This window comes from Acanthochromis polyacanthus, chromosome 10 (assembly GCF_021347895.1).
Source record: "Acanthochromis polyacanthus isolate Apoly-LR-REF ecotype Palm Island chromosome 10, KAUST_Apoly_ChrSc, whole genome shotgun sequence".
Classification (NCBI taxonomy): Eukaryota; Metazoa; Chordata; class Actinopteri; family Pomacentridae; genus Acanthochromis; species Acanthochromis polyacanthus.
The window spans coordinates 2265197-2290798 of record NC_067122.1 but is presented as its reverse complement, the minus strand read 5'-3'; the positions used below and the strand labels follow the sequence as shown (position 1 = coordinate 2290798).

At 41.0% G+C, this 25602-nt stretch overlaps 1 protein-coding gene across 1 annotated transcript in view; it reads left to right on the top strand.

Moving 5' to 3' along the window:
• Nucleotides 1-20806: 20806 nt before the first annotated feature.
• LOC127535807 (serine/arginine repetitive matrix protein 5-like) overlaps nucleotides 20807-25602 on the top strand; it is a 48842-nt gene continuing 44046 nt past the window's right edge. Inside the window, exons 1-2 of the mRNA XM_051954659.1 lie at nucleotides 20807-20833; nucleotides 23842-24038. Coding sequence (XP_051810619.1) covers nucleotides 20807-20833; nucleotides 23842-24038 — 224 coding nt within the window. The remainder of the gene's footprint in view (nucleotides 20834-23841; nucleotides 24039-25602) is intronic.

Below are 25602 nucleotides of genomic sequence, written 5' to 3'. Positions count from 1 at the left end.
GGGTGTACATGTGTTTCAGTCCATCTTTTTGGGTGTGTTTGTGTTTCAGTCCGTCTATAGGGTGTGCTTGTGTTTATTGATCAATGGAATAATTAGTTTCCTCCCAGATGACATGAACTAGCGGTGCTTCGAGCTAAACGCGAACATTAGCTCGGTGTTCATCATGCTAGTATGCTAATCACAACCAAACATCCCGTTCTGCAGACATTAAACTCTTCTTCTGTCAACCTTTAACATGGAACAGAATTAGTCTGACACCGGTGACTCTGAAAGTCCGACTCAAGCCGGATGAGAAACATCCTAATCGTCCTGTATTTAGTCTGAGTTTCCTGCCGTTTGTCTCGTTGTGCTTCTTTAATTCCATTTTTATGGCTTTGACCCGTGCTTTGAGGACAAGTGAGATTTACACTCTGATCTTAATAAGGCCGAATGTGTCTGTGGCCTCTGGAGGAACTTTGTCTGATCGGATTAGAGTCCATCTTGGATGTGTCTCCACCCATGGTTCTGCTATTACAATCCTATTACCAGGATCCTCTGATTGAGTTTTCTGTGGTTCAACAACAACTTTCCTTCACTTTCTCATCATTTTGCAGACTGATGAGTCCCAGAAAATAAAGGCTGTGATGTGCAGACACACGGCAGGTTTCCAAACATGAAGAAACACAGAGAAGCTGTGAACATGTTGGCTCAGTTCAACCCAAGAGGACTGCAAAGAAAACAACCAGAAAAATAAGGAAAAGTGTTGAAAAATGACCACCAAAGATAATGTTCCACAGCCAGACAGATCTACACTGTTCAATGGTCTGACTGCACCTCTATAAAGGTCTAAAAAAATAAACACCATGGCTTGTTTGTGTTTCTTTGAACCAATCACCATCATGTTGGGAAGAGCTGAGGCCAGGATGGAATGATGGTGTCACTGAAACTATCAGAAAATAAATATTTCACAGGTTGGTTTTATTACAAGATCCAAACCTTAATCAGAGCTTAGTCGTGGCTCCGAGGTTGTTGTCGGGAGTTTTAAGTCTGAGAGTTGTGGAGAGACCACAAAGAGACAAAACAACTACAAAGAGACAAAACAACTACAAAGAGACATAGAAGAGCTACAGACACAAAACGGCTACAAAGAGATGCCAAAGAACTACAGAGAAGCACAAAAGAACTACAAAGAGACACAAAACAACTACAAAGAGACAAAACAACTACAAAGAGACAGAGAACTACAGACACAAAACAACCACAAAGAGACAAAACAACTACAAAGAGACAGAGAACTACAGACACAAAACAACCACAAAGAGACAGAAAACGGCTACAAAGAGATACAAAAATAACTACAATGAGGCATGAAAGAAAAACAAAGAGACACAAAACAAATATAAAGAAACACAAAAGAACTACAAAGACACAAAAAAACTACAGAGACACGAAAGAACTACACAGAGACACAAAGCAACAGTGGAGACACAACACAACCACAAAGAGACACAAAAGAACTGTAAAGAGGCCCAAAAGAACTACAAAGAAACGCAAAAGAACTACAAAGGGACTCAAAACAGCTGCAAAGAGACACAAACAACTACAGAGATACACAAAACAACTACAAAGAGACACTAAGCAACTATGAAGAAGACACAAAGCGACACAAAAGACGACGAAACACCTCTAAAGCTCCACAGGCCATCCACTAACCCTATTTCTTCTTTCAGATGAAGTGTTTCCATCTTATACTTCTGGTAAATTGAGGTGGCAGGCGGCTCAGAGACGATGCTGCTGTCAAACTGCAGATGAGGAAACCTGAGCAGGTGAAATCTGACACCAAACGTGCCGTCCTGCGACTGAAGTAGTCAGAGCCAATCAGCATCCAGCTCGTCTCCTCCTCTCAGCTGCAAATGGAGTTTCCCCTTCGAGTCAGAAATGTTTAAAGCTCGGCCCTGAGAAGCTTCTATCAAACGTCCAGGAGAAGAAGATGCAGCGTCACAGCGCCCCCTGTTGGTCAGCCAGATCTGAACTCTTCCAGATCAACGGTGCAGAAAAACAAACGGCGTTGAGCTGAAGGAAGCTCCTGACTTCTGATCAGATTTAAACAGAGCCTGAAGAAACTCTGAGTTTTAATTTGCACCTTTTGGCTGATTTTATTGGTGTTTGGTCAGCAGAGGATCCAACATTTCTGGACTGAAGGTTAGAAATTATCACATGAAAGCAGCTTCTCCCTCCTCAGCATTTCAGTCACGTTGTTCAGAAATAAAGCTGCCGAGGTTTAGGATTGATGCTGACTTTAACACAACTTTCATTTCATTAGTTTAAACAGACTCATCAGGAAATATCCCAAACTAGCACACTAAAGCCCCGTCCACACGAAGACGAAACAAGGTCTAAATCATCCACACGAAGACGGCGTTTTGGGGGTCTGTAAATTATCATTTTTGAAAACGGGTTCCAGAGTGGAAAGATTTTGAAATGCTGTATACGCAGCTCCTTGTGTACGGGCGATCCGCTGCTTTTCAGAAACGCTTGCGTCATAGTTTCGTATCTTCATTGACACACATGCGCAGTTTCATAACTTCATTGACACGCATGCGCCACACGTGGCCACGACAACAACAATGGCGGTGTGCAGTGTAGCAAATGTGCTGATGAAGCTCTCTGTTTGCAACTTTTGCCGCAAGTGCGCATGCCCCCAGTTTTTTCTTCTGTTTGCGCGTTTCCATCATATCGTTACAGCGCCCCTAGAGGTCTGGCATGTGTTTTACAGCGTTTCCAAGCGTATCAAGTGCATTCGTGTAGATGCACACATTTTCTGAGATGCCTTCGTCTTTACGGCGATCGTTTTTGAAACTGTTCAGCGTTTCGTCTTCGTGTGGACGGGGCCTAAAACTAAAACACTCTGAACTGTTTCTCTAAATAAGAAGCTGTCAGAATGAGTTTGGATGGATCTTTGTTTTTATTCGGTCTAAGTTGGCAGGAGAAGATGCAGCTTCTGAAGGCTTCCAGTGGACCGGACCAGTAAAACCACAGCACAATAATCTAGAAATAACCACAACTCCTAATAGTTCCTCTGATTTAGTGCTAAAATGTCCACATTTAAGGAATTATCTTTTTGCTAAGTGTAACCCACTATGGTAACTAAATGATAAGGTTCATAGGAGGGTTTACAAGAAAGGAAAATTCGGTGCAATGAATAAATGGAGCCACAAGATGGTTAGACTTGAACTGCATAGGGTTTTATATGAAAAAATAATAAATGAATGTAAATTTGTGCATAAACTGCTCAGTCACAATGTTCAGTTTTTGACACAAAACCTAAACAAAATTGAACCCCAAATAATAAGCTGAAATATAAAAGAAAAGTTCCAAACTGAGTTGGTGTCCTCTTTCAGTGTTCCTTCAAATGTTCCATTAAGTTCCAGGTTTGATGAGCTCAGCTAGCTTTAGTCAAAGGATGACGTCATGTGCAGTTTCAGGGTGCTCTTATGTTCAGTAAATCGGTCAAAAATTCAAATAGTCAGATGTAGTCAGATGTGGACGATCCTACCACACAGCATGTTAACGATAAAAATGGAGAGAGTAATCCATCCTCAGCAACACGTGATCTTGATCCTCTCCTTGGATTAAGAAGGTATCTCACTCACTGGGGCTCGCCATGTCCTTCGTCAAGGAGAATCCAATTCCAAAATGCAAGGCTATTACTACATAAAATCATCAAATTCAGTTCTCTATGGCCATAATGAAATGATATCAAAGTCTCTAACATCCTATTCCAACTTAATGGTGGTGAAATTAATTATTTATCCATTTTAACCTTTCAACTATACAGTTTTTCTTCAGTGGAATATATGTGCTAGGGCTGGGCGATATGGCCAAAAAATATAACCTCGATTTTTTTAGTCATCTTGGACGATTATGATTTTAATTGATTTTTGTTGTTTCTTTGCGGTCTGTTTGCTATGGCTAGTGCTAGCCATGCCGTACTCCCGTAGCTGCCAGAACTCCTCCCATTCTTTACAACACACCTAAATCATTTTTTAGCTTTTGCAACTAACATTTTAACACGTTTTAACTCTTCTGAAAATTATATGTCTCTTAAATTATGAATAACGTGACAGCACATATACACACATTCAGTATTTAAACAATCCTGTTAAACAGTATTAAACACAGACAGCACTTCAGGAGAACATGCATCATGGAAGCAAAACATTTAACTTCCACTCAAATCTCATAATTTCTAATAAAATCACCAGTGCAAATATACTAAATGGTTGTATTTATATAGCACTTTTATCCAAAGCACTTGACATGATACGTCACATTCACACATTCACACACTGATGGTGGAAACTGCCATGCAAGGCGCTAACCACGACCCATCAGGAGCAATTAGGGGTTCGGTGTCTTGCTCAGGGACACCTCGACATGAGCTCGATTCCCGGGGGATCGAAGCAGCAACCTTCCAGTTACAAGACGGCCACTCTACCCACTGAACTATGCTGCCCCTGAACTGTGCTTTAACAGTAGCTCAAATACTCAGCATCAACATCCCAATGGTAAATAAAGGCAGTTACATTTGTCAACACAATAGCATGCTTTATACTAGCCCTCATGTTAGCGACAGCGTGGCTAACACGGCTAGCTCCGTTAGCTGAACTCCATTAACTCACCACGACTCCGCCAAAAGTAACAAACTTCTGGCGCAGGGGACTGTGAATCACTTCGTTCATTCAGCTCACTGTCTGCTCAAGCTTATTCAGGACTCTTTAAAACTAACAACAACTTATTCTGGAACCACTAGTCTCTGCACCGCAGCACACACTCGGCTCCCGCTGATTCTCGAGCTCGGTCCACCAAACTCTTTCATGAAGAAGGCGGGACTTGTTCTCCTCGAGCCAATCACATGTCTGCATTCCTTAGAAGAAGAGCTGAACGCAACAGACATTCTCACTCTCATATACAGATAATAATACATAGATACAATAACATAGAGGGATCAAATTATCTACTGGGTTACATAAACATCATGAACAACCTGAAATTTATGAAGAAAAATAAATTCAGTTTTATCAACATTCATCCTCAGTTTATCATTTCCACATTACAACTTCCAGATCACAGAGTGTCTACAAAGGAACACAACATTTAGTATCAGCTATCTGGAACTGAATGTACAGTATTTTACTTTAGAAAAGACAAAACAACAACAACAAAAACAAGACAAAATATTACAAAAACGAGACACAAAATGACAAAAATGAAAAACAAGATGACAACAAAACAGACAATATGACACTCCATTCATGTCTGGCCCTGTGATTAAACCGGATCTGTTTATGCTTCAGTTGTTTATTTTTCATGGATGGACGGCGCACACTGATGACGTTTTATTCTTGCATGTTCATGTAGACTCTCATACATCGCAGGCTGTGATTCAGCTGCGTTTTCATCATGCAGTCTGCACAGAGCTAGCTTCACGCCCTGCCCAAAGATAGATTCATGTCGTACAGTGGAGAAAGCTGTGAACTTACAGTAGAAGATTGTTAAAATCCCTGTGTGGAGAGGCCTTTACTGAGAGACCTGCTGAGATGTTTCCAGGAGAGCTCGTTACTGAGGACACTCCTCCATGGAGACGACTCGTGTTCAATCTGCAGACAGATGTGACCTGATAGGAGGAAAAGGTTTCAGGGAAGATATCAAAGCAGCAGATTAAACTAATTTGGTGATTCTTTAGCTGTAAGCATGAAGGAGGTGTAACCTGATGAATGTGTTACCTTCCAGAGGATGGAGAGGACTCTTAAATCAGAGCTGATCATCCAGAAGTGGAGCTTTAATTAGGCAGCAGGTTCCTGCAGCATCGACCCTCCGTCTGTTAATGATCGAGCTGCTGTACAGCTAACTGCTACAGATCACTGCAGCCGTGGCATTAATACACCATCTATATATAAATATATATGTGTGTGTGTGTGTGTGTGTGTGTTTACAGCTAAAACAAAGGAACATTTTCCATCCAATTATTCTGAGGAAGCAGTTTGTGGGAAGCGTCGTGCTGCAGAAGCGTTAAGCTCCGAGCTTTGCTTCACTCGCTGCTAATTCAAGAGAAATTCTGTTGTCTGTGGTCCTTCTCAGAGCCCAATTTGTCTTCTTTTTGTTCTTTACAGTACGACTGTTAAAATATGCTGATGAAAGGAGGCCGAGCGTTCGCAGGGAAACAACAGTAAACCGTGTTTTATACCCACAGGGAACAGGCTTCTTGTTAGGCTGCTTTTCTGCCTGACTTGACACTTTTGCCGGATCAAACGTCTCATCACAAAATGCAGCCAAACAAAAGTGCTTACCCATAATCCATCAGTGCAGGTGTGTGATGCTCTGAAATGAACAGCAGAGCTTGTCGTTAATCCTCCAGACAAGCTTCTCTCTAATTAACAAGCTCGACTTTAGCAGCACAACGCAAAATGAATTGTGTTTTCTCAACAAAATGTATTTGTGAGTTTGGCAGGAAGCAGGAAGCTGCATCCATCAAAGAGGCTTTAGAGGAACCGAGCTGCTCCTGCATGTGATAGAAGAACGTGGAAAACCTCAGCATTAATCTGCTGCAGCTATAAGATCAAACTCAGCCGTGTTCATTCGGATGTGTTTTATTCTCACTTTAGTTGGCAGCTTAATCAACATGTTTGGGTTCAAATCATAAAGTTTACGCTGTTCTGGAGGTTTGTGGGGCTTTTGTGTAGGTAAGTCCAAGTGTTCAGGGATTCAAATCTGCTTAGAATCCATCAGAAACTGCAGTAACCAGTCCCACGTCTGGTATTTAAACAGATATCATTTGGCAAAACCAGCACAACTAAACCCACACAGATGTAAAATTAACCAGCTTGTCACATTTTTCTTCACTGTGGTTCATTTAAAGTCCTGCAGCTCCGTGGAACCAGAACATCATGAAGAAGGAGAGAGAACTTCGAGATGTCTTCTGTCAGAACTCAGAATGATGGAAAATACGTTTAAAATGATTCATCGTTTGTTTAAAATGATAAAAATGTGTCTAAAATGACCGGAAAGGGTTTTAAATGACAGAAATTCATCTAAAAAGACATCTTAAGTGACTTTTTCCTGAAATTACTGAACGTTTAGCTTTTATGATAAAGAAATATCTAAAATGACTCTAAATCAGTTTAAAATGACTCGGCTTGTCCAAATCTTCTCAAAATGACAAAATTGCATAAAATGACTGAAATTTGTCTGAAATTACAAAAATTCATCCAACATTAATTCAAAATTATTTAAAAATTACCCAAAGCTAGTTAGAATGACAAGATTTGTCCAAAATTACCCCAGATTAGTTTATATTAGTAGACTGGTCATGGTTAACCCTCTGAATCCCGGAGGTTGAGTTGAAAATCATCCAAACTGACTCAGTTTGTCCAAAATGACTTGAAACTTGTCAAGAATTTCTTGAAAATTGTCCAAAATTACTCAAAATTTGACTAAAATGACTCAAAATATGTCCAGAATGACTTGACTCTTGTCCAAAAGTACTAAAAAAATGATCCACATTGGAGATGTCTTCTTTCAGTTAGAATGAACCAGAGACAAGCTGAATATCAAAAACCTGGAACCCACTTGTCCAACATTTTCCTGAACTGAACGTTACACATGATGAGTTTAATGATGATGATAAAGTTTTTCTATCTTTAGTTTCCTGCTCTAATAAATCAGACTCAGTTTTGGTGTTTCCATAAGAGGAATCTGACCTGGAGTTGGTGTAATTCTGAGGATCTTTTAAAGACAAAATTCCTTCAGAATGTTTAAGAGTCGACTCCGCCACTATGCTGATGACACACTACTATCCCTGTCACTGCAACGCCTCAAATTCAGAGTATTTGTCTTCAGTTCAGTCACTGAATGCATCCATTTATAAACATTTACAGAAACTTTCTAAGGTAGGGTTTGGGTTTTCCTCTATTGGATCCATCCGATCCTTTTAACCTGATGGAAACTAGTCAGTCTGAGCTCAAATGGTTTCTCAGGTAAAACACCAGAACGCTGAGATGATATTTGACCTGTCTAGAAATTTTAATGTGAAGACGATTGAATTAAAACATTCATGTTAGGTTTAAACCCTCAACAGAACAATTAAAGAGCTGCTTAGTTTAGTTGGATGTGATGAATTTTTACAAATCCCAGAACAGTTTAGGCCCAGAATACATCTGTGATCTGTTTAGAAAATACAAACCCAGCAGGGCTCTTAGATCCAAGGACTCAGGACAACTGGTCCAGACCAGAGTCCGGACTAAACATAAAGACACAACGTTTAGCTGAGATGCTGCAAACAAGTGGAACAAACTGACAGTGCAGATTAAACTTTCACCAAATGTAGGCACTTTTTAATCCAGGTTAAAAACATTTCTTTTCTCATGCACCTATGCATGGAATGGGCACATTAGTGTTTAACCATCTGCACCTCTCTGTCATGCTCTTAATGTTTTATGTAAAGCACTTTGAATTGTCTCGGCCATGAAGGGTGCGATACAAATAAACCTGTCTTGCCTAATCAACTGAAAATAATGAAACAAAGTCCAGCGTTGGTTCAGCCGACACACTGACTTCATAGTGACGAGCTGAAAACAACCCAAGAGAAGAAGTTTAGCTGCAAACTGCACAAACTGATACTGGACTTGAAGGTGTTTCCTTTAAAACACTCCTGATTTAACCACTACTGTGCTGACATGTGGTCGTAGTGATGAGCTCAGCAGCCGTGCAGCGATCAGCAGATTACTGAATAATGCAGACGGTTAATAGCTCAGTTTAGCCTGAGGCCAGACAGCAGCTGGATCCATGTGAGCAGCCAAAATAACAGATTTAAAATGTTCCTCTTCTGCCACATTCTGGACGTTAGGAGGAGCCACATCAGCACAGTCCTGACATCTTATTATCTCCTTCATGTTGAGGCTGTCCAGGTTTATTGAGTGTTGGAGCTGAGAGCAGCAGCAACACAGACGGACATGAAACCAGAGCAGAGCTCACCTGGATGTTAGCGCTCAGCGAGCTGCTTCTAATGGCCTCGCCACAACTTCTCATTTTATAATTGGCAGCCAGCCGCTCTGAGATTGACAATGAGTGTCAGCCATCAGCGCTTCCCCAAGCCAGGAATCAAAATAATTAAAATAAATAAGGTGCCAAGTGATGGCAGATTAGAGCTGCCAGCAGAGTGTCAGCCTTCACCTCCACTAAACGTTAGCAGCCAGCCGCTCATTATGGGATGGAAACAAAGCTTCACTAATCAGAACAATTAGACTCAGGACACTTTCACAGAACTACTGATCGAAGTGATGGAGCTGCTACAAACAGGAAGCAGCTGTTAGCCATGATGTAGACAGGAAGCAGCTGTTAGTAAACAGGAAGCAGCTGTAAGAAAACAGGAAGCAGCTGTTAGCCATGATGTAGACAGGAAGCAGCTGTTAGTAAACAGGAAGCAGCTGTTAGTAGACAGGAAGCAGCTGTTAGTAAACAGGAAGCAGCTGTAAGTAAACAGGAAGCAGCTGTTAGCCATGATGTAGATAGGAAGCAGCTGTTAGTAAACAGGAAGCAGCTGTAAGTAAACAGGAAGCAGCTGTTAGTAAACAGGAAGCAGCTGTAAGTAAACAGGAAGCAGCTGTAAGTAAACAGGAAGCAGCTGTAAGTAAACAGGAAGCAGCTGTTAGTAGACAGGAAGCAGCTGTTAGTAAACAGGAAGCAGCTGTTAGCCATGACGTAGACAGGAAGCAGCTGTTCGTAAACAGGAAGCAGCTGTTCGTAAACAGGAAGCAGCTGTTCGTAAAGAGGAAGCAGCTGTTAGTAGACAGGAAGCAGCTGTTAGTAAAGAGGAAGCAGCTGTTCGTAAACAGGAAGCAGCTGTTCGTAAACAGGAAGCAGCTGTTAGTAGACAGGAAGCAGCTGTTAGTAAACAGGAAGCAGCTGTTCGTAAACAGGAAGCAGCTGTTCGTAAACAGGAAGCAGCTGTTCGTAAAGAGGAAGCAGCTGTTAGTAGACAGGAAGCAGCTGTTAGTAAACAGGAAGCAGCTGTTAGTAAACAGGAAGCAGCTGTTAGTCAGGGTCATCAGTTAATGTCTTCAGGATCTGATTCACTCTAATGTCTGCAGGTCAAAGGACCATGAAAATTTTAGGAAGAGGAAGATGAAGAGGATGAGGAGGATCAAGATGCTCATAAATCCTGAAGTTCTCTGATCATTCATTGTTCGAAGCACTGCAGCTAAAGTTTACTTTGAGTCCAACAGAATCCAGCTTTAGTTCCTCCTCCTGTCTTATGTCATCCATCCAGGTGAGACAGCACCAGACAGGTGAATCCATGCTGTTGTCTCTAAAACCACCTGTGAGTTTCCTACAGGCTCATTATCTCCTAGTTGCTTCCTTCTGGTCGCTGTTTTTCCATCTATGACCTCCTGCTGTCGAAGCTTTGTTCTGTGGAGGAGGAGGAAGAGGAGGAGGAGGAGGAAGAGGAGGAAGGAGAGGAGGAGGAAGGAGAGGAGCCTTTTTTCTGTCTCTAACCTCCTGCTGTTGCAGTTTTGTTCTGAAATGTCAAACGGCCGTCTAACAGACGCTGACTCAGATTCCAGGCTGAAGCCGGACAAACATCTACCAGCAGGAATCTGCATCGTCTTCATCATCTGATGAGTCAACCATCACTGTCTGCTGTGACAGGAAAAGACACCTGTCAATCAAACCCGGTGCCCGCCCACAGCCAGGATTCTAACCAGACATTGTTTGATGATTAAGACTGTCTTTAAATCTAATAAATAAATGTCAAAAAGCTTTAAAGCAAAACACTAAGTGTCTGTTAAATGGATCCAGTTCTGTGCAGGGCTCTCTGCATCATTTTAACATCATAGAAACATCTAATTATTTTAAAGGGTGGCAGGAGATCCAGCGTCTATGAAGTTCTTTGCTGAGATTCCCTCTCAGATAAATATCCTGAGACTTTGATCTGATTTTTTTCTGTCTATAATTTATTTTATTTGACTTTCACTATCTCTTGTGTTGTCTTCTTCTTGTTGAACATCCAGCTGCTGTAACGACTGAATCCGGGGATTAATAAAGCCAGTCTAAGTCTAATAAAAGCCTCTAATGCTCCTCAGAAGTCAAGCCGTTAGACTTTTACAACACTTTCTGCCTTCTAATATTCCATCTTTAGATATTTCTATTTGTGTGGCTCCTCTAAAGGCCCGGCGAGGTTTTTAAATCGTTTTCAGTAAATAAAGCAGTGAAAGGCCGGAGCGTCCCTGACCTGCTGTCTGTGGTGAAACTGAAGCTGCAGGGACACGACAATCTGCTTCTCAATGAAACTCTGAAAGGCTTCTGTATTTCTGTCACAAAGCTAACCCGGGGAAATAAAGCCGGCCGAGTTTAGAGTTTCCAGTCCTTCAACTTTTCTTTCATTTATTCTTCCAGGAATAAAGCAGAGGACACGTCTGTAAAAGAGCATTCAGCAGGGAGAGCAGAGTTTCTTCTATTTTCTCTGCTTGGATATGAGCCTGAATAAGGTCAGAGAATAACCTTTGAAGTAGTGCTCTATAAACCACACAAGGGCCGGCGGAGAGTGTGAGAGAGCGCTGTGACATTTCCTCCAATCCTCTAATTTGAAGGCGAGCCACTTTAAAGATATTGGAGGTGGAAGGACTCTGTGTGTTCCAGTGTTTTAGAAGAGTTTATCATCTGTTGACCTTCTCAGCCACAAAGCCTCCAGTAGAACGCAAAGAGACACAGAAACAAAGCTTCTGGAACCTGCAGCAGCGTCACCTGACCTGTTATCTGCCCTCTGATTGGCTGTTTCCGACCACCAGGTGAGCAGCTCCTGTCCCGTTTCATCAACACCTCCAGGCTAAAGTCTGCAATTTGGTTCAAATGTCAGAGTAAAACGAACCTGAGCGGATTTAAAATGAATAGAAACAGACATAAACAAACATAGATAAAAATAAACATAAAGACAAAAACAACAAACATAAACAGAGATATAATGAACAGATATAAACAACAAAATAGATGTAAAATAAACATAAACAGACATAAAATAAACAAAAACAACAAACATAAACAGAGATACAACAAACAGAGAGACATAAACAACAACAAACAGACATAAAAATGAACATAAATACAGAAAAAATCAACAAACAGACATAACAAACATAATATCAAATAAACACAAATAGACTAAATAACCATAAATAAATGCAAAATAAACAATAAACAAACAGTCTACTGCAGTTTCCTACAATTCTACTGCATGTTATTACAATTCTATTGCATTTTACTGCATTTCACTACAATTCTACTACATTTTACTACAGATCTATTGCATTTTATTGCAATTTACTACAATTCTACTGCAGTTTACTACAATTCTACTGCATGTTATTACAATTCTACTGCATTCTACTGCATTTTACAGCAATTCTACTGCATTTTACTGCAACTTACTACAATTCTACTGCATTTTACAGCATTTCACTGCATTCTACTGCATTTTACTGGATTCTACCATATTTTATTGCATTTTTACAGGATTCTACTGTATTTTTTGCATTCTATTGGATTTTGCGACATTTTTATTGCCATTTTTACTCCATCCTACCACATTTTACAGCATTGCTTAGTGTCTTGGTGTCTCTGACCTCAGAGCAGCAGTTCCTTCCAGGTTCTCTTCACTTTGTCCCCCTCAACATCATCAGCTCTTCCGTTGACCAACTCTCCGTTTCCAAACTCATCTGTCCGGTCTGTTTATTCGTTTCAGGTTTTCAGGACAGAATCACGGGTTTGTAGTTTCCTCCAGAGACAAGAGGAAACTACAAAGACGGAGACAGACGGTCTGCATGTTGGTAGTTTGTGATCAGCGTTCATCCATCAGCAGCATGCAGTGACACACACTAACACGCAACAATACACTGACACACAACAACATGCAATAACATACCAGCATACAATAACACACTAAAACTCACTTCATCAGCAGTAGTACTCACGCAGCACGTTATCAAAAACACAGTATTTAAGTACACACTGCAACACCGTGCAGCAGTACACACACATACACACTCTAGCCGTGGGGAGTAAATGGGCTGCCGTTGCCATGGAAACAGTCCCACCACATCCATTGAGCGCTTCAGAGAAAACAGAGTGTTTGTCTCATTTCTCAGATGTGTGTGAACATAAAGGAGTGGATCCCCTCTGTGATCACAAAGAGCAGCTCTCAGCCTGAGAATCCCATTTCACGGCCGGGTTTAGCCGTGCTGCTGGATCATTATGGGCTGGCGGAGGCTGCTGGTGCTGCTGGGATTACTGGGCCGCTGCTCGCACAGGTTGGATTAGTCCAAATAAGACGTGAAATTCCTTCAACACGCCGAGATACCAGCGTTCTGGATCCAGACTCCACCAGTCCAATAAAAACGGATCAATGTGTTGGAGTCACAAATAACAGGAAAGATTCTTTTCAGATTAGCTACAGAGCTAGCCTCCATGTTAACGTAATTCAGTTTCCAGATGTTTCCTGCTTCACTCTGAGCAGAACCGAGGATGGAACCATGTTCAGGGATCCATCATTAGAAGAAGAAACCAACACTGAGTAAAGACCTGAGGAAGCATCAGATGAGCTTCTAATGGTGGAGAGTAACTGAGTACATTTACTGGAGGATTTCCAGTTCATGCTACCTGATCCCTGAAATCATCAAACTCAGAGGAAAACACCAGACTTTCTACCACAAAAATGTTTGTTCAGTTACTTTACTTAATGATCCATAATATAACCAATAGATACCAATAAATGATGACAGATTAAGATGAAACTTCATTGATTTTGGTTCTGATAGAGACTACACACACATTTTTGTCCCCAGGTTAACCCCTTGATGCCTGAATTTATTTACTGCTAAATCTAAAAAAAACAAAAAAAATTCTGTGTTTTTGCTTTCCAGCTGATGCTAAAATAGGTGAAGATCATTCATTTTTCTCTTACACATAGAACAGATATAATAATAATAATAATAACAATAACAATAATAATAGATATATAATAATTAGGTGTCACTCCAGCTGGTCGTACCAGAAACCAGTGCTCGCTAAAGGTTCCAAGGTACGCATTTAAAATGTCCAAACATTGGGGGAATGGATACTCTGTCTCAGCTGCAGTCTGAATGAAAGTAGGGTGACATGAATTTGTGACAATTGGTGTCATGGGGTTAATATTCTGTGTGTCCGCCTTTATTTTGAAGTTTCCCGTGTGTTCAGTGTTTCTGCTTCCACCTCGTTAGTTCCAGTTCAGCCTGGGTGTATTTATAGTCCAGCTTCTTGTTAGTTTCTGTTTGTCTCAGGTGTCTCTGCTTCTGGCTTTGCTTCAGCTGGATTCCACCTGTCTGGTTTTTGTTTCCCTCTGCTTCACTTCTAGGAGTTTATTAAAGATTAACCCTAACCTGGTGGCTGCTGTGGATCCTAATCCATCATTAACTTTAATTGTGGACTAGAAAACTGTCGCATTATTCATTGATTCATACCCAGAGAAGACACATGTTTTATAAAAGGATGCCACGTTTTCAGCAAAATGCTGCTGCAGAATCCAAATGTGATCATTTCAGACAATGTGAGGATATTTTTCCTAATTCTGAGGATACTTGGAGGAAAACCTGCAGGGAAAACCGAAGATGAAAAGATTAAAAAGAGGAAACTGGCGCCGCAGTGAGATAATTACTCTCCTCTTTCTGATGCAGCTTCATGAGTTTTAGGGCTTTGCAGGAATTAAATGTCAAAATATTAAAGCTGGAAACAAGTGAAATAAGAGAGAAGATGAGATAATGACACATCATCATCTGAAAGAGTCCATTTGCATCGATAACAAGTGGAATTATCTCTCCCAGCTGGCAGCTTTTTTCCCACACTTGTTTTAAGAAAACTTCTTCAGATTGGAGCAAACGGCTGCTTCATGAGATGTTCCTCTGATTACAGAAGCTCAGGGTTAAATGCTTGAAGAGGAGAGTCCAACATTCCGGCTGTTGGAGTTCCTCTGAGCAGCAAACAGGCTGATGAGAAGCTGCTGGAGGCCAGAGAAGAAGAAGAAGAAGAAGAAGAAGAAGAAAAAGAGAAGTCTGAAGCTTTAGACGGATAAATCCTCCTGAACAGGTTTCATCCATCGCTTCCACCTGGAAGATGGACGACGGAGAGAAGTCCAGTTCATCAGAAACTCCTCCGGCACTGAGCTGCTCTCCAAGCTCTGGGATCATTAGGATTCCAGATGGAATCTGAGCTTCTGAACCACCTCCAGGAGATGAGATGTGACGTCTGATCTGAACAGAACTCTGGATCCATCATCTCCTGGACCTTCACCTCCATCCTCAGCTTCAAACATTCTGCTCATGGAGTCGCTTTTATTCCTCTTCCTCTCGGCTCCTCTGGTCCACAAAACATTTCTGTGACGTCCAGAGGAGCTGATAGACGATGGATGGAGTATTTTTAAATCAGTTTCCAGTTCTGACTCCAAAAAAATGACTTTTCTATATGGCTGAACTGGAGCTCTGTTCTGTTTTTAAGGGAAACTGTTGCTTGGATTCAACTTTTCTTCACCCACAGAGAAAATAAAAATCCAACAGTCCAACAATATGTGATGTTTTCTTCAGGATTAGTTTCTTCAGGAGAGAAACTGCTGGGAGACATTTTATAGACTGACCAAGAAACTCAGGATAACATAGAAAACACCACAACAGAATGTGTTCCAGTGTGTGCTGGACAGATGGATGGTGTGTTCTGGTGTTTATAAGTCTGTGAACAGCAGCAGATTAAACAGCTGCTTCTGGCTTCAATTCATTTCTCGCTCATTTAGTAAATTTTACTGTTAATTTTCTTTGTTTTTATCTGGATATAGGAGGAGATAAATAGACTCTAAAATCCTCCAGGAGGATCCAGGCCAACCTGATTCCAAACAACAGGAGATAGCAGAAGAAACTCAGATATTTACGAATGAATGTGATGCTACGACACAAACTGGTTTTGTTTGGACAGAAGAAACACAAAAGCGGTCAAACAGAGGGAAACAGGGCTGGTGTATGTTTCTAAACCAAAAAACCAAATCAAACAAAACAAAGCCTAACAGAGTTCTTAAACTTGTTCTTAAACAGAAAAACTAAACTCCTGAACCTAAACACAACAGCAAAACAATCATCAACAACACAAACTAATACAAACTGGTATCAAGTGCGCATAATTTACTAAACAATTGTAAATTTCCAGTCATTTGCAGCTTGATTTGGACAGATTTCAAGTCTTTCTGGGCAGTTTTGAGTTCTTATGGACAATGACAAGTTTCTAGTCAGTTTGGACAAATTTCAAGAGAATTTTTTTGCAGTCTTGAGTCATTTTGGATCAATTTTGTGTCGCTTTATCAAAATCTGAAATGTATTTTGGATTTTTATTTATTTTTTGGACTTATTTTGGGCGTAGTTTAGGTCATTATGGACAACAACTAATCAAGGATGACACATTTTGAATCATTTTTTTAACTTGATTGGGAACAATTTATGTCTTCCTGGACATTCTTGAATCATTATGGACAGTATCTACTTCTGGACAAGTTTCTGTTTCATTCTTAAACCTGTGACCAAATGTCGAGACTTTATTGTCAGTTTCGAGTCATTTTGAACACTTTCTAACCCACTTTGGTCAAATTTTGAGACTTTCGAGATAGTTTTGAGTCATTTATGGCAAATTTAGAGATTTAGACATTATTAACTTGTTTTAGGCAGATGTCATGTCACTTCAGACAAAATTTTGGATTTCAGAGTTTTGAGTAATTTACTGGTGCCTCAAAAAACACATTACCAACAAGACAACCCTCAGTGGCTACGGAACTTGAGGAACCCACAGAGGAACCCACAGAGGAACCCACAGAACACAAAGACTCCAGAGGCACCAGGAGGAACTGGTCTTGTTAAATCCCTGCCACCCCAGCAGAGAGTTTGGTTGTAGATTTATATCAGGTGCTTTGATGGTTGGGGTCTGGTTGGAGGAGGAGCTGTGGTGGAAGACCAATCCAACTTACCCAAGAGGTGTGGAGAACAGCGGGTCTGAAGCTCCAGGACAATCACTCCTGATGTCCAGGTGGGAGCTGAAGCTCAGTCTTCACCCGGCTGTGATCAACACCACCTGGAAACACAGCAGCTCTACAAGTCAACTTCCACCAGAGGGCGTAACAACCTGCTGAAACTGAGAAGCTCTGTCTGGAGGCAGAAAATTCGTCAGAGTTCAGAATAAAGTTGAGATTTTCTTAACAAGAAAGGATCCACTGGTCGAGTCAAAAGATCTCTGGAAACTTCAAACTCTGATAGATGATGTAATGCTGGTAACTATTAAAAAAGATGCATTTCAAGACCGTCTACTGGTTTTTGATCATTTTCTTTATCATCATCATCATCATCATTACCATCATCATCACTGTTATCATCCTTATCATCATCATCATCATCATCACCATCACCATCATCATCATCACCGTTATCATCCTTATCATCATCACCATCATCATCATCCTCATCATCATCATCCTCATCAACCTCATCATCATCATCATCATCACTGTTATCATCCTTATCACCATCATCATCATCATCATCATCATCCTCATCAACCTCATCATCAGCAGCATCATCACTGTTATCATCCTTATCACCATCATCATCATCATCCTCATCATCATCATCCTCATCAACCTCATCATCATCATCATCATCATCATCCTCATCATCACCATCATCACCATCATCCTCATCAACCTCATCATCCTCATCATCATCACTGTTATCGTCCTTATCACCATCATCATCATCATCCTCATCAACCTCATCATCATCATCCTCATCATCACCATCATCACCATCATCCTCATCAACCTCATCATCCTCATCATCATCACTGTTATCGTCCTTATCACCATCATCATCATCATCCTCGTCATCATCATCATCATCATCATCCTCATCAACCTCATCATTCTCATCATCATCCTCATGTTACGGCCACCAGTATTGGTGTGCCATCTTATTTTGAGGTGGTGTTTTAGTGGGCCTTTGTTTGGGAGTAATTTGTGTGTGGGTTCAGCTAGGGCTTTTTGCAGAGCCTCTGGAACCCCAGCTGCCAGCCGTTTCAGCTGATGACGACCTGCACTCCAGTCTGGTTCTCCCTGCCCTTCGACTATCCGGATTGGGCCACCCTCCAGCTCCTCCTCCCCGGACCAATCGGAGGCAGCCAGGCACCACACCTGTTGACTACAAAGTCCCACCATGCCATTGGTCTTGGTGGCTGGTGCTTTGACCAGTCCACCCTGGTGCCTCTTTGCACTGTGGCTCTGTATTGTGGTTCTGTGTGGTCTTTCGGTCTGGAAGCACTTGTGGTGGGTGCTACAGACAACTTTGACCTTTCTGTTGTTGGCTTTAGTTTTGGTGTGGAGCCCTACATCTCAGTGGAGATTGAGGCTCCAATTCGTAGTTTGCCAACTACGTGTAGAAGCCACTTTCGTATTTTGAGATTTTGTGAACTGTGCTTAGTATGTAAACTTATCCAGAGGCACCAGTTTTGTTTAGTTTGTTTTGTACACCATTTTGTATTAGTTTTTGTTTCTGGTGGTGGCTGTTGCTTCTGTAGTTCAGTTTGGCTAGGGAGTTTAGTTGTTTTCTTTGTGTTTAGCTCAGTTTCAAACTCTGTTAGCCTTCGTTATGTTTTATTCTGTTCTTTGTTTTGGCAACACTCACCAGTCTTGTGTTTTATTGTCACTTTTAAGTTCCTTTTACTACTAAGCAGTAAATCCCTTAACCTAAACCAATACCATCTGGTTGTTTTGTTGCATCCAGCCAACCCCTAGAGGTTGGATCGTAACACCTCATCATCACCATCATCGTCATCCTCACTGTTATCATCCTTATCATCATCTTCATCCTCATCATCTTCATCCTCATCAACCTCATCATCCTCCTTATCATCATCACCATCTTCATCAGTGAATCTCCACCAGCTGCTCTGTCCAGAGTCCGTCCATCAGATCAGCTAGATCCTGGTTCAAGTCCAACCTTCTTCTCCTGGAGTCTCCTGATGTTTTCTCCATGAGGTCCAGCTGCTTCATGCTGAGGTTCCTGACCAGGAACTAAAAGGAAACTTTGATCCAGTGGAGATCCGTCCATTAGAGAGAGTTTCCTCCCATCAGTTCCGACTCATTCATCAATCGACCAGCCGAGCGCGGCTTCCTGTCTTTGTTCCTGGAGCTTTGTGGATGCCTGGTCGATGACGCTCAGGTGGTCAGAAGCTCCTCAGGTCAGGATCAATGAAGCCACCTGCTGCTCGTCATCTATGGATGGAGTTCAGAGAATGACGCCTTTGAAGAGCAGAGTTGAACAGAAGATCTGCTCTGATTAATTTGTTCTGAAACAGTCTGATTGAAGACAGAATAATTATTGAACCCATCAGCAGCAGACGTCCTCGTCTCAGAGCAGAATCACTTCAGCAGATGGTCTGAATCCAGTAAATATCCAATCTCGTCTGCCCACAGGGAATTAAGATACTGGGAGAAAATTTAATAATTACTTCTTTCTTTTTATTTGTCAGACATGAAGATGATCCAATTAGAGGATACTGAAATTTTTGGCACAACGCACAACAAATCTGCAGGTTTTTGCCAAATCCTGGTTCGACGACAGGAGCAGAAACTTATCAGCAGCACGCAAACACCATGGTTCATATCAGAGCTCTGCCAGCATCGTTCGCTGTTCTCAGAAACACTGCAGCCTTCAGGGACGTAAAGTTCATCACACATACAGCTAATGAGGCAGCTTTAAACCAGCGCTGCAGCTAAACACGACGAATCTGTTCTCAGAGTTCATCAGCAGAGGAACGGTTCATCCTCTGAGGAGCAGCACATCAACCTCGTCCCATTCTCTCATTTTTCTGATAGAAAAATAGAAATGTTGTTGTTGTTGTTGTTGTTGTGGAGTTTTTCTGCCACTTCTAATGTCCATGTTTATCATTTAATGGCTCCTAGAACTCTTAGTAAGGAGGTTAAGGCCAGAAAAACACACCTTTGACTTTAGGTCATGATGCCCCCTTTGGTAGGATCATATAAATAAATTTATCCTAAGACACAAGTGAGATCACACTTTCAACAATGGCCGCCAGCGCGCCAAAAACACTCTAGAGCCCATATCTTTGCTTCTGTTATAGGTATAATGACAAATTTGGTGTCAAAGTTTCTGAATGATTCCAGATGTTTTCGGTCACTTTGGAATAGTTTTGGATAAACTGTAGCTGTTTTTGCATCAATTTGGGTAAGTTTTTAATAATTGTAGACATGCTTTAGTCACTTTGGACTATTGTTGAGTGAATCTATGAGTCTTCTCCATCAGTTTGGACCATTTTTTAGTCAATTTAAACAGTTTTCGTCGATATGGACAATTTTTTATTCATTTTAGTTAGAACTGGTTCTAACTAATCCGTCAATTTTTACCGGTCTCTCATCATCTCAGTCAACTTTTGAATATATTTTGACGCATTTCCAGTCATATTGGACTATTCTTGAGTCAATTTAGATGATTTTTAAGTCAATTTAGATGATTTTTAAGTTAATTTAGTCAATTTTAGCATCAATTTGGACAGTTTTGAGTCACACCAAAAAATTTTTTCAGTCACTTTGGAGTAGTTTTGAATAAATCTGGACTACATTCGACTCAACTTTAGCAATTTTTGCATCACTTTGGACACGTTTTTAATCGTTTTCAACATTTTTTAGTCACTGAGGGAATTTATGTCCAGGTACATATACTTCTCTTTGGTGAGTTCAGGCCATTACTGAGTCAATTTTGACGTCTTTGGCCAGTTTTTTTGCATTAACTCACACAACTTTTGAGTCAATGATTTTCTTCTTCAGATCTTTGCTGAGCTCCTCAGACTTTCCCCCTGTAGTGTTTGAGTCTAATGAGTGGATCTAATGGGTTCTATTTAAACTGGATCAGAGGAGTCAGCAGCTGCAGTCGACTGGAATCCCTCAGGAGAAGTAAAGAAACTAAGATGCACCCAAGACTGCCATGATGAGCATGGTCCGTATGTCTCAGTGGATCAACTTGTTCTGTGCTCTGAGCTGAGGTCTGAACTGTGAATCTTCATAAGGTTTTCTGTGTGAAGAAAAAGTTTATCTAGAGCAGCAGAAGCTTTCCAGGTACATTTCCTGCGTCTGTAGCTGATGTGGACTCTTTAACCTGCAGTAAACTGAAGCTCTGTGTCGTCATTAAACCATATTTACGGTTCCTGTCTTCTCCAGCAGTAATCACTACCTGTTGCTGCAGGTAAATCAATGGATTTACAGCAGTTCCTTGTGATGTTTGTTGAAAGTCTCTTGACATCCTGACAGTGATCAATACATCAGGTCCAGCAGAACAAAAAGAAAGCATCAGTTCTGTGTAGGAGTGTATGAAGTCGTCCAATCACTGCATTCAGAGTCACTTTCTGATTGTGTAGCTGCACAAAGAGCAATCGAGTCATTTCCACAGAGCTGCTGGTCCCTTTGTCAGAGCTAGAGAACAGAAAACATAATAAAAAGACAGAGAGCTGCAGAGAGACAGAGAAAGATGAGGTCAGAGAAGATCTCATCTTCATCTGACTGGTGGGTTTATCAGGAGATGAACTAAACGTTCCTCAGAGCTCTGAGCGATTCCAGATGATCAGCCTGAATGAATCATAAAGCATCAGATTAAACCACCGGGAGCAGCTGCAGAGTCATAAGAGCTCTGAAAATAGACCAACGGCTGAACTACTGTGGAATGAACAGCTCAGCCTGTAAAATATGAACTTCTTGTTTTTTTAATGTCGAGAAAGTAAGTTAGAAAATCACAAATAACTACTTGTTTACATGTTGAGCAGAAACAAAATTTAAAAAATGGGTCAAAACTGTAGTTAATTAATGACTGTCATCGTTAGCCTAGCCGCGCTAGACAACCCACGGCAACGAATTTAATTCTCTGCCAGGGTGGGTCTAGTTACCCTCCATAAGGCTCGAGGCTGGATTCTCCTAAAACTGGCCGGACCAATCACCATGAAGTGTAGAGTCAGAAGGCGGGCGTCACTAAGTGACAACAGAGGCGCGACGATTCTGACAGAAACAACCGGCGCACAATAAACAGTTATCTTTCGACTCAGCTTTGGCCACAGCCCTTAAAGATTTGAAGCTAAAATTCAACTTGAAAGATAAACAAAGGACGGCTTTGAAGTGTTTCATTGAGAAGAAAGACATATTTGGACGTATGCCGACGGGATATGGCAAATCCTTAATATACCAGTTGGCTCCGCTGGTTGGGAAGCTAATGGGACTTAGCCACAATCCGCCGGCGCTCTAGAAACTATGTCAGCCTATTCGTTCCACTGATTGGTTGTATACCTACCCAATTGCTGCAGAGTGATTTGAAAGACAACCTTTAAGCCCGCCTCCCTCCCTGTCGAGCATTCCTAGACCCTTGTGTCTTAAGAGCTGGGTCTAGCGCGGCTAGGCTATGTCATCGTGGAAGTTTTGTTAAAGTTTCACCTCAGAAAGTCGACCAATGAGGACTCAGATAATGTGAGACAGAAAGATTAATGTGTTAGTCAGTTAGTCAGAGTTTTTACTGTCACCATGACAGCCAATGCTGTGGAACTAGATCTCCATGGCAACTGATACTGAGGAGTTAGATCTCCATGGTAACTGATGATACAGAGCTAGACCTCCATAGTAACTGATGCTGAGGAGTTGGATCTCCATGGTAACTGATGATACAGAGCTAGATCTCCATGGTAACTGATGCTGTGTAGCTAGATCTCCATGGTAACTGATGCCATGTAGCCAGATCTCAGTGGTAACTGATGTTGAGGAGTTAGATCTCCATGGTAACTGATGCTGTGGAGTTAGATCTCCATAGTAACTGATGTTGAGGAGTTGGATCTCCATGGTAACTGATGCTGTGGAACTAGATCTCCATAGTAACTGATGCCATGTAGCCAGATCTCCATGGTAACTGATGTTGAGGAGTTAGATCTCCATGGTAACTGATGCTGTGGAGTTAGATCTCCATGGTAACTGATGTTGAGGAGTTAGATCTCCATAGTAACTGATGCCATGTAGCCAGATCTCCATGGTAACTGATGCTGTGGAGCTAGATCTCCATGGTAACTGATGCCATGTAGCCAGATCTCAGTGGTAACTGATGTTGAAGAGTTAGATCTCCATGGTAACTGATGCTGTGGAGTTAGATCTCCATAGTAACTGATGTTGAGGAGTTAGATCTCCATGGTAACTGATGCTGTGGAGCTAGATCTCCATAGTAACTGATGCCATGTAGCCAGATCTCCATGGTAACTGATGTTGAGGAGTTAGATCTCCATGGTAACTGATGCTGTGGAGTTAGATCTCCATGGTAACTGATGTTGAGGAGTTAGATCTCCATAGTAACTGATGCTGTGTAGCCAGATCTCCATGGTAACTGATGCCGTGTAGCCAGATCTCCATGGTAACTGATTCTGGGATGTTTTTGAAGCAGTTTCATGCTTTCAGAATCAGACTCTTTCTGCTTCTCCTCTAAATTTAAACTAAATGTGCAGAACGGATGTCAAACTGTCATCAGACGACAGAAAGTTTTATGCTTTCCAAGATATTTCTAAGAGTTGAGCAGTTTCTTCATTCATATCCTAACACATGATGAATACGCTCAGACGTCCACGTCATTGTCGTTCTTTCGTTAACCTGTGAGCTGCTGTGTTCATTCTGCACAGCTTCAGCCCTGAAGGTGTTTTAGAGAAACACTCAGAAACCTGCAGGCATCTTTATCTGCGCTTCCCAATGTAGTAACAGACGCTGAAGCAGCGGCTGAGCTCTGGAAGGTTTTGTCTGAAGCTTTTCTTCTGCTGCCTCCCACCTGCTCCTCCAGTCCTCTGGGCCAATGTGTGTCGGCAGGAGACCAGGGGAACGAGGCTCCTCACAGCGAGGAGATGATGAAGGAGAAGCTGGAGACAGAGTGATTCACTAACTGCTGCTCAGAGCTTCACTTCTCTAAACTGTTTTCTTCTTCTTCTGATCCCTGCAGCTCCGAGGTCACTTTGTCTTTTCACCTCAAACTTGTCTTGAAATCAGGAACTTTATTGTGAAGCCGTTTAGTGTCTCTGATCCTCAGACTTCTCTCATGTTGTTGCGTAGGTTTGTGGGTGATTTATTAAAAGACCTATTTATTTATGTATTTTACAGTATTTTACAGATGTATTCAGAAGGAGATGAACACATTGAACAGATAAGCTGACTTTTAACCTTCATGTTGTCCTGCAGGTCAAACTGACCCGTTTTAAAATTTGAAAATGTGGGAAAAATATATGTTTTCACAGGCAAACTGTGGATGTACACATTTTCAACATTTTTGGGAAATTTCTGAACATTTTTTTGGTGGAAAAAAGGAAAATTAAAAAAAAAAAGTTTTTTAAGAACATTCATTAATAATAATAATAATAATAATAATAAGAATAATAACTTTATTTATATACCACCCTTAAGAACAGTGTTCACAAAGTGCTTTGACAAATAAAACAGACAATCGAGCAAGCTATAGGAGACAAGTCAGATCAATCAGTGGAAATAAACAGTAAAAATGGCAATTAATTAAACAAACAATTTGCTAGATTAGCACGCAACTCAAACAAGGGAACTAGGCAGTTTGAAAATTAAAGAATAAGATTGAGGATTAAAACTAATAGTCAAAAAATTAGAGAATTAAAAAATATCGAGACAACATCACACCAAAGAACCAGACAGCTAAAAGTAAAATAAAATCAGATAACATCTAAGATAAACAGGAGATAATACAGAATAAAACAACCAAAATCCAGGAAATTTCACCGGAATTTGGTTGATTTTTTTGTGAATATTCCTAAAGAAAATATTAATAATTTTATGGATCATTTCAGATATTTTTAGGATTTTTTGTAATTTTTTTACTAATTTTTAAAAAAAATATCAACATGAATTTTCTTACCAATTTTTATTTTTTAAATAAAACATTTGAGGAAAACCTTTAAGGACTTATTGTTTGTTTTTCTGAAGGTTTTGCAAATTTTCAGAAATTTGGGGAATATTTTTTTTGATGAATTTTGGGATTTTTTTCAGACAAGGAAACATTATTTTTTGGTACCCATAAATGAAGACAACAGGAGGGTTAGTAAATCATCATTCCGTTCTTCAGACTCGTTTTTGTTGCTCAGATTTAGATGTTTGGATGTTTCCAGGGTGCAGACAAAATGCGTTTTATGAAATAGTTTCCAGGACAGACTGCTTTTTGTCTGCAGTTACAGTTCAGTTTGGTTCAAAGACAAAAAGCTGCTCTTCTATTCAAACCTGAGAGGAAACCACACTCGCTCTCAGCAGGTCGAGTCTCTGCTTGTTTTCAGCATCGATCGCTCACATCGACCTGCTGAGCTTCACAACATCCAGTCAGAAAGCAGCCGGCCGACCCATCGACCCTCTGACTGGCTGATTAAAACTCCGCTTCCTGCCTGGTTATTAAGTGAGCCTCCTCCTCCCTCCTCCGGTTGTGT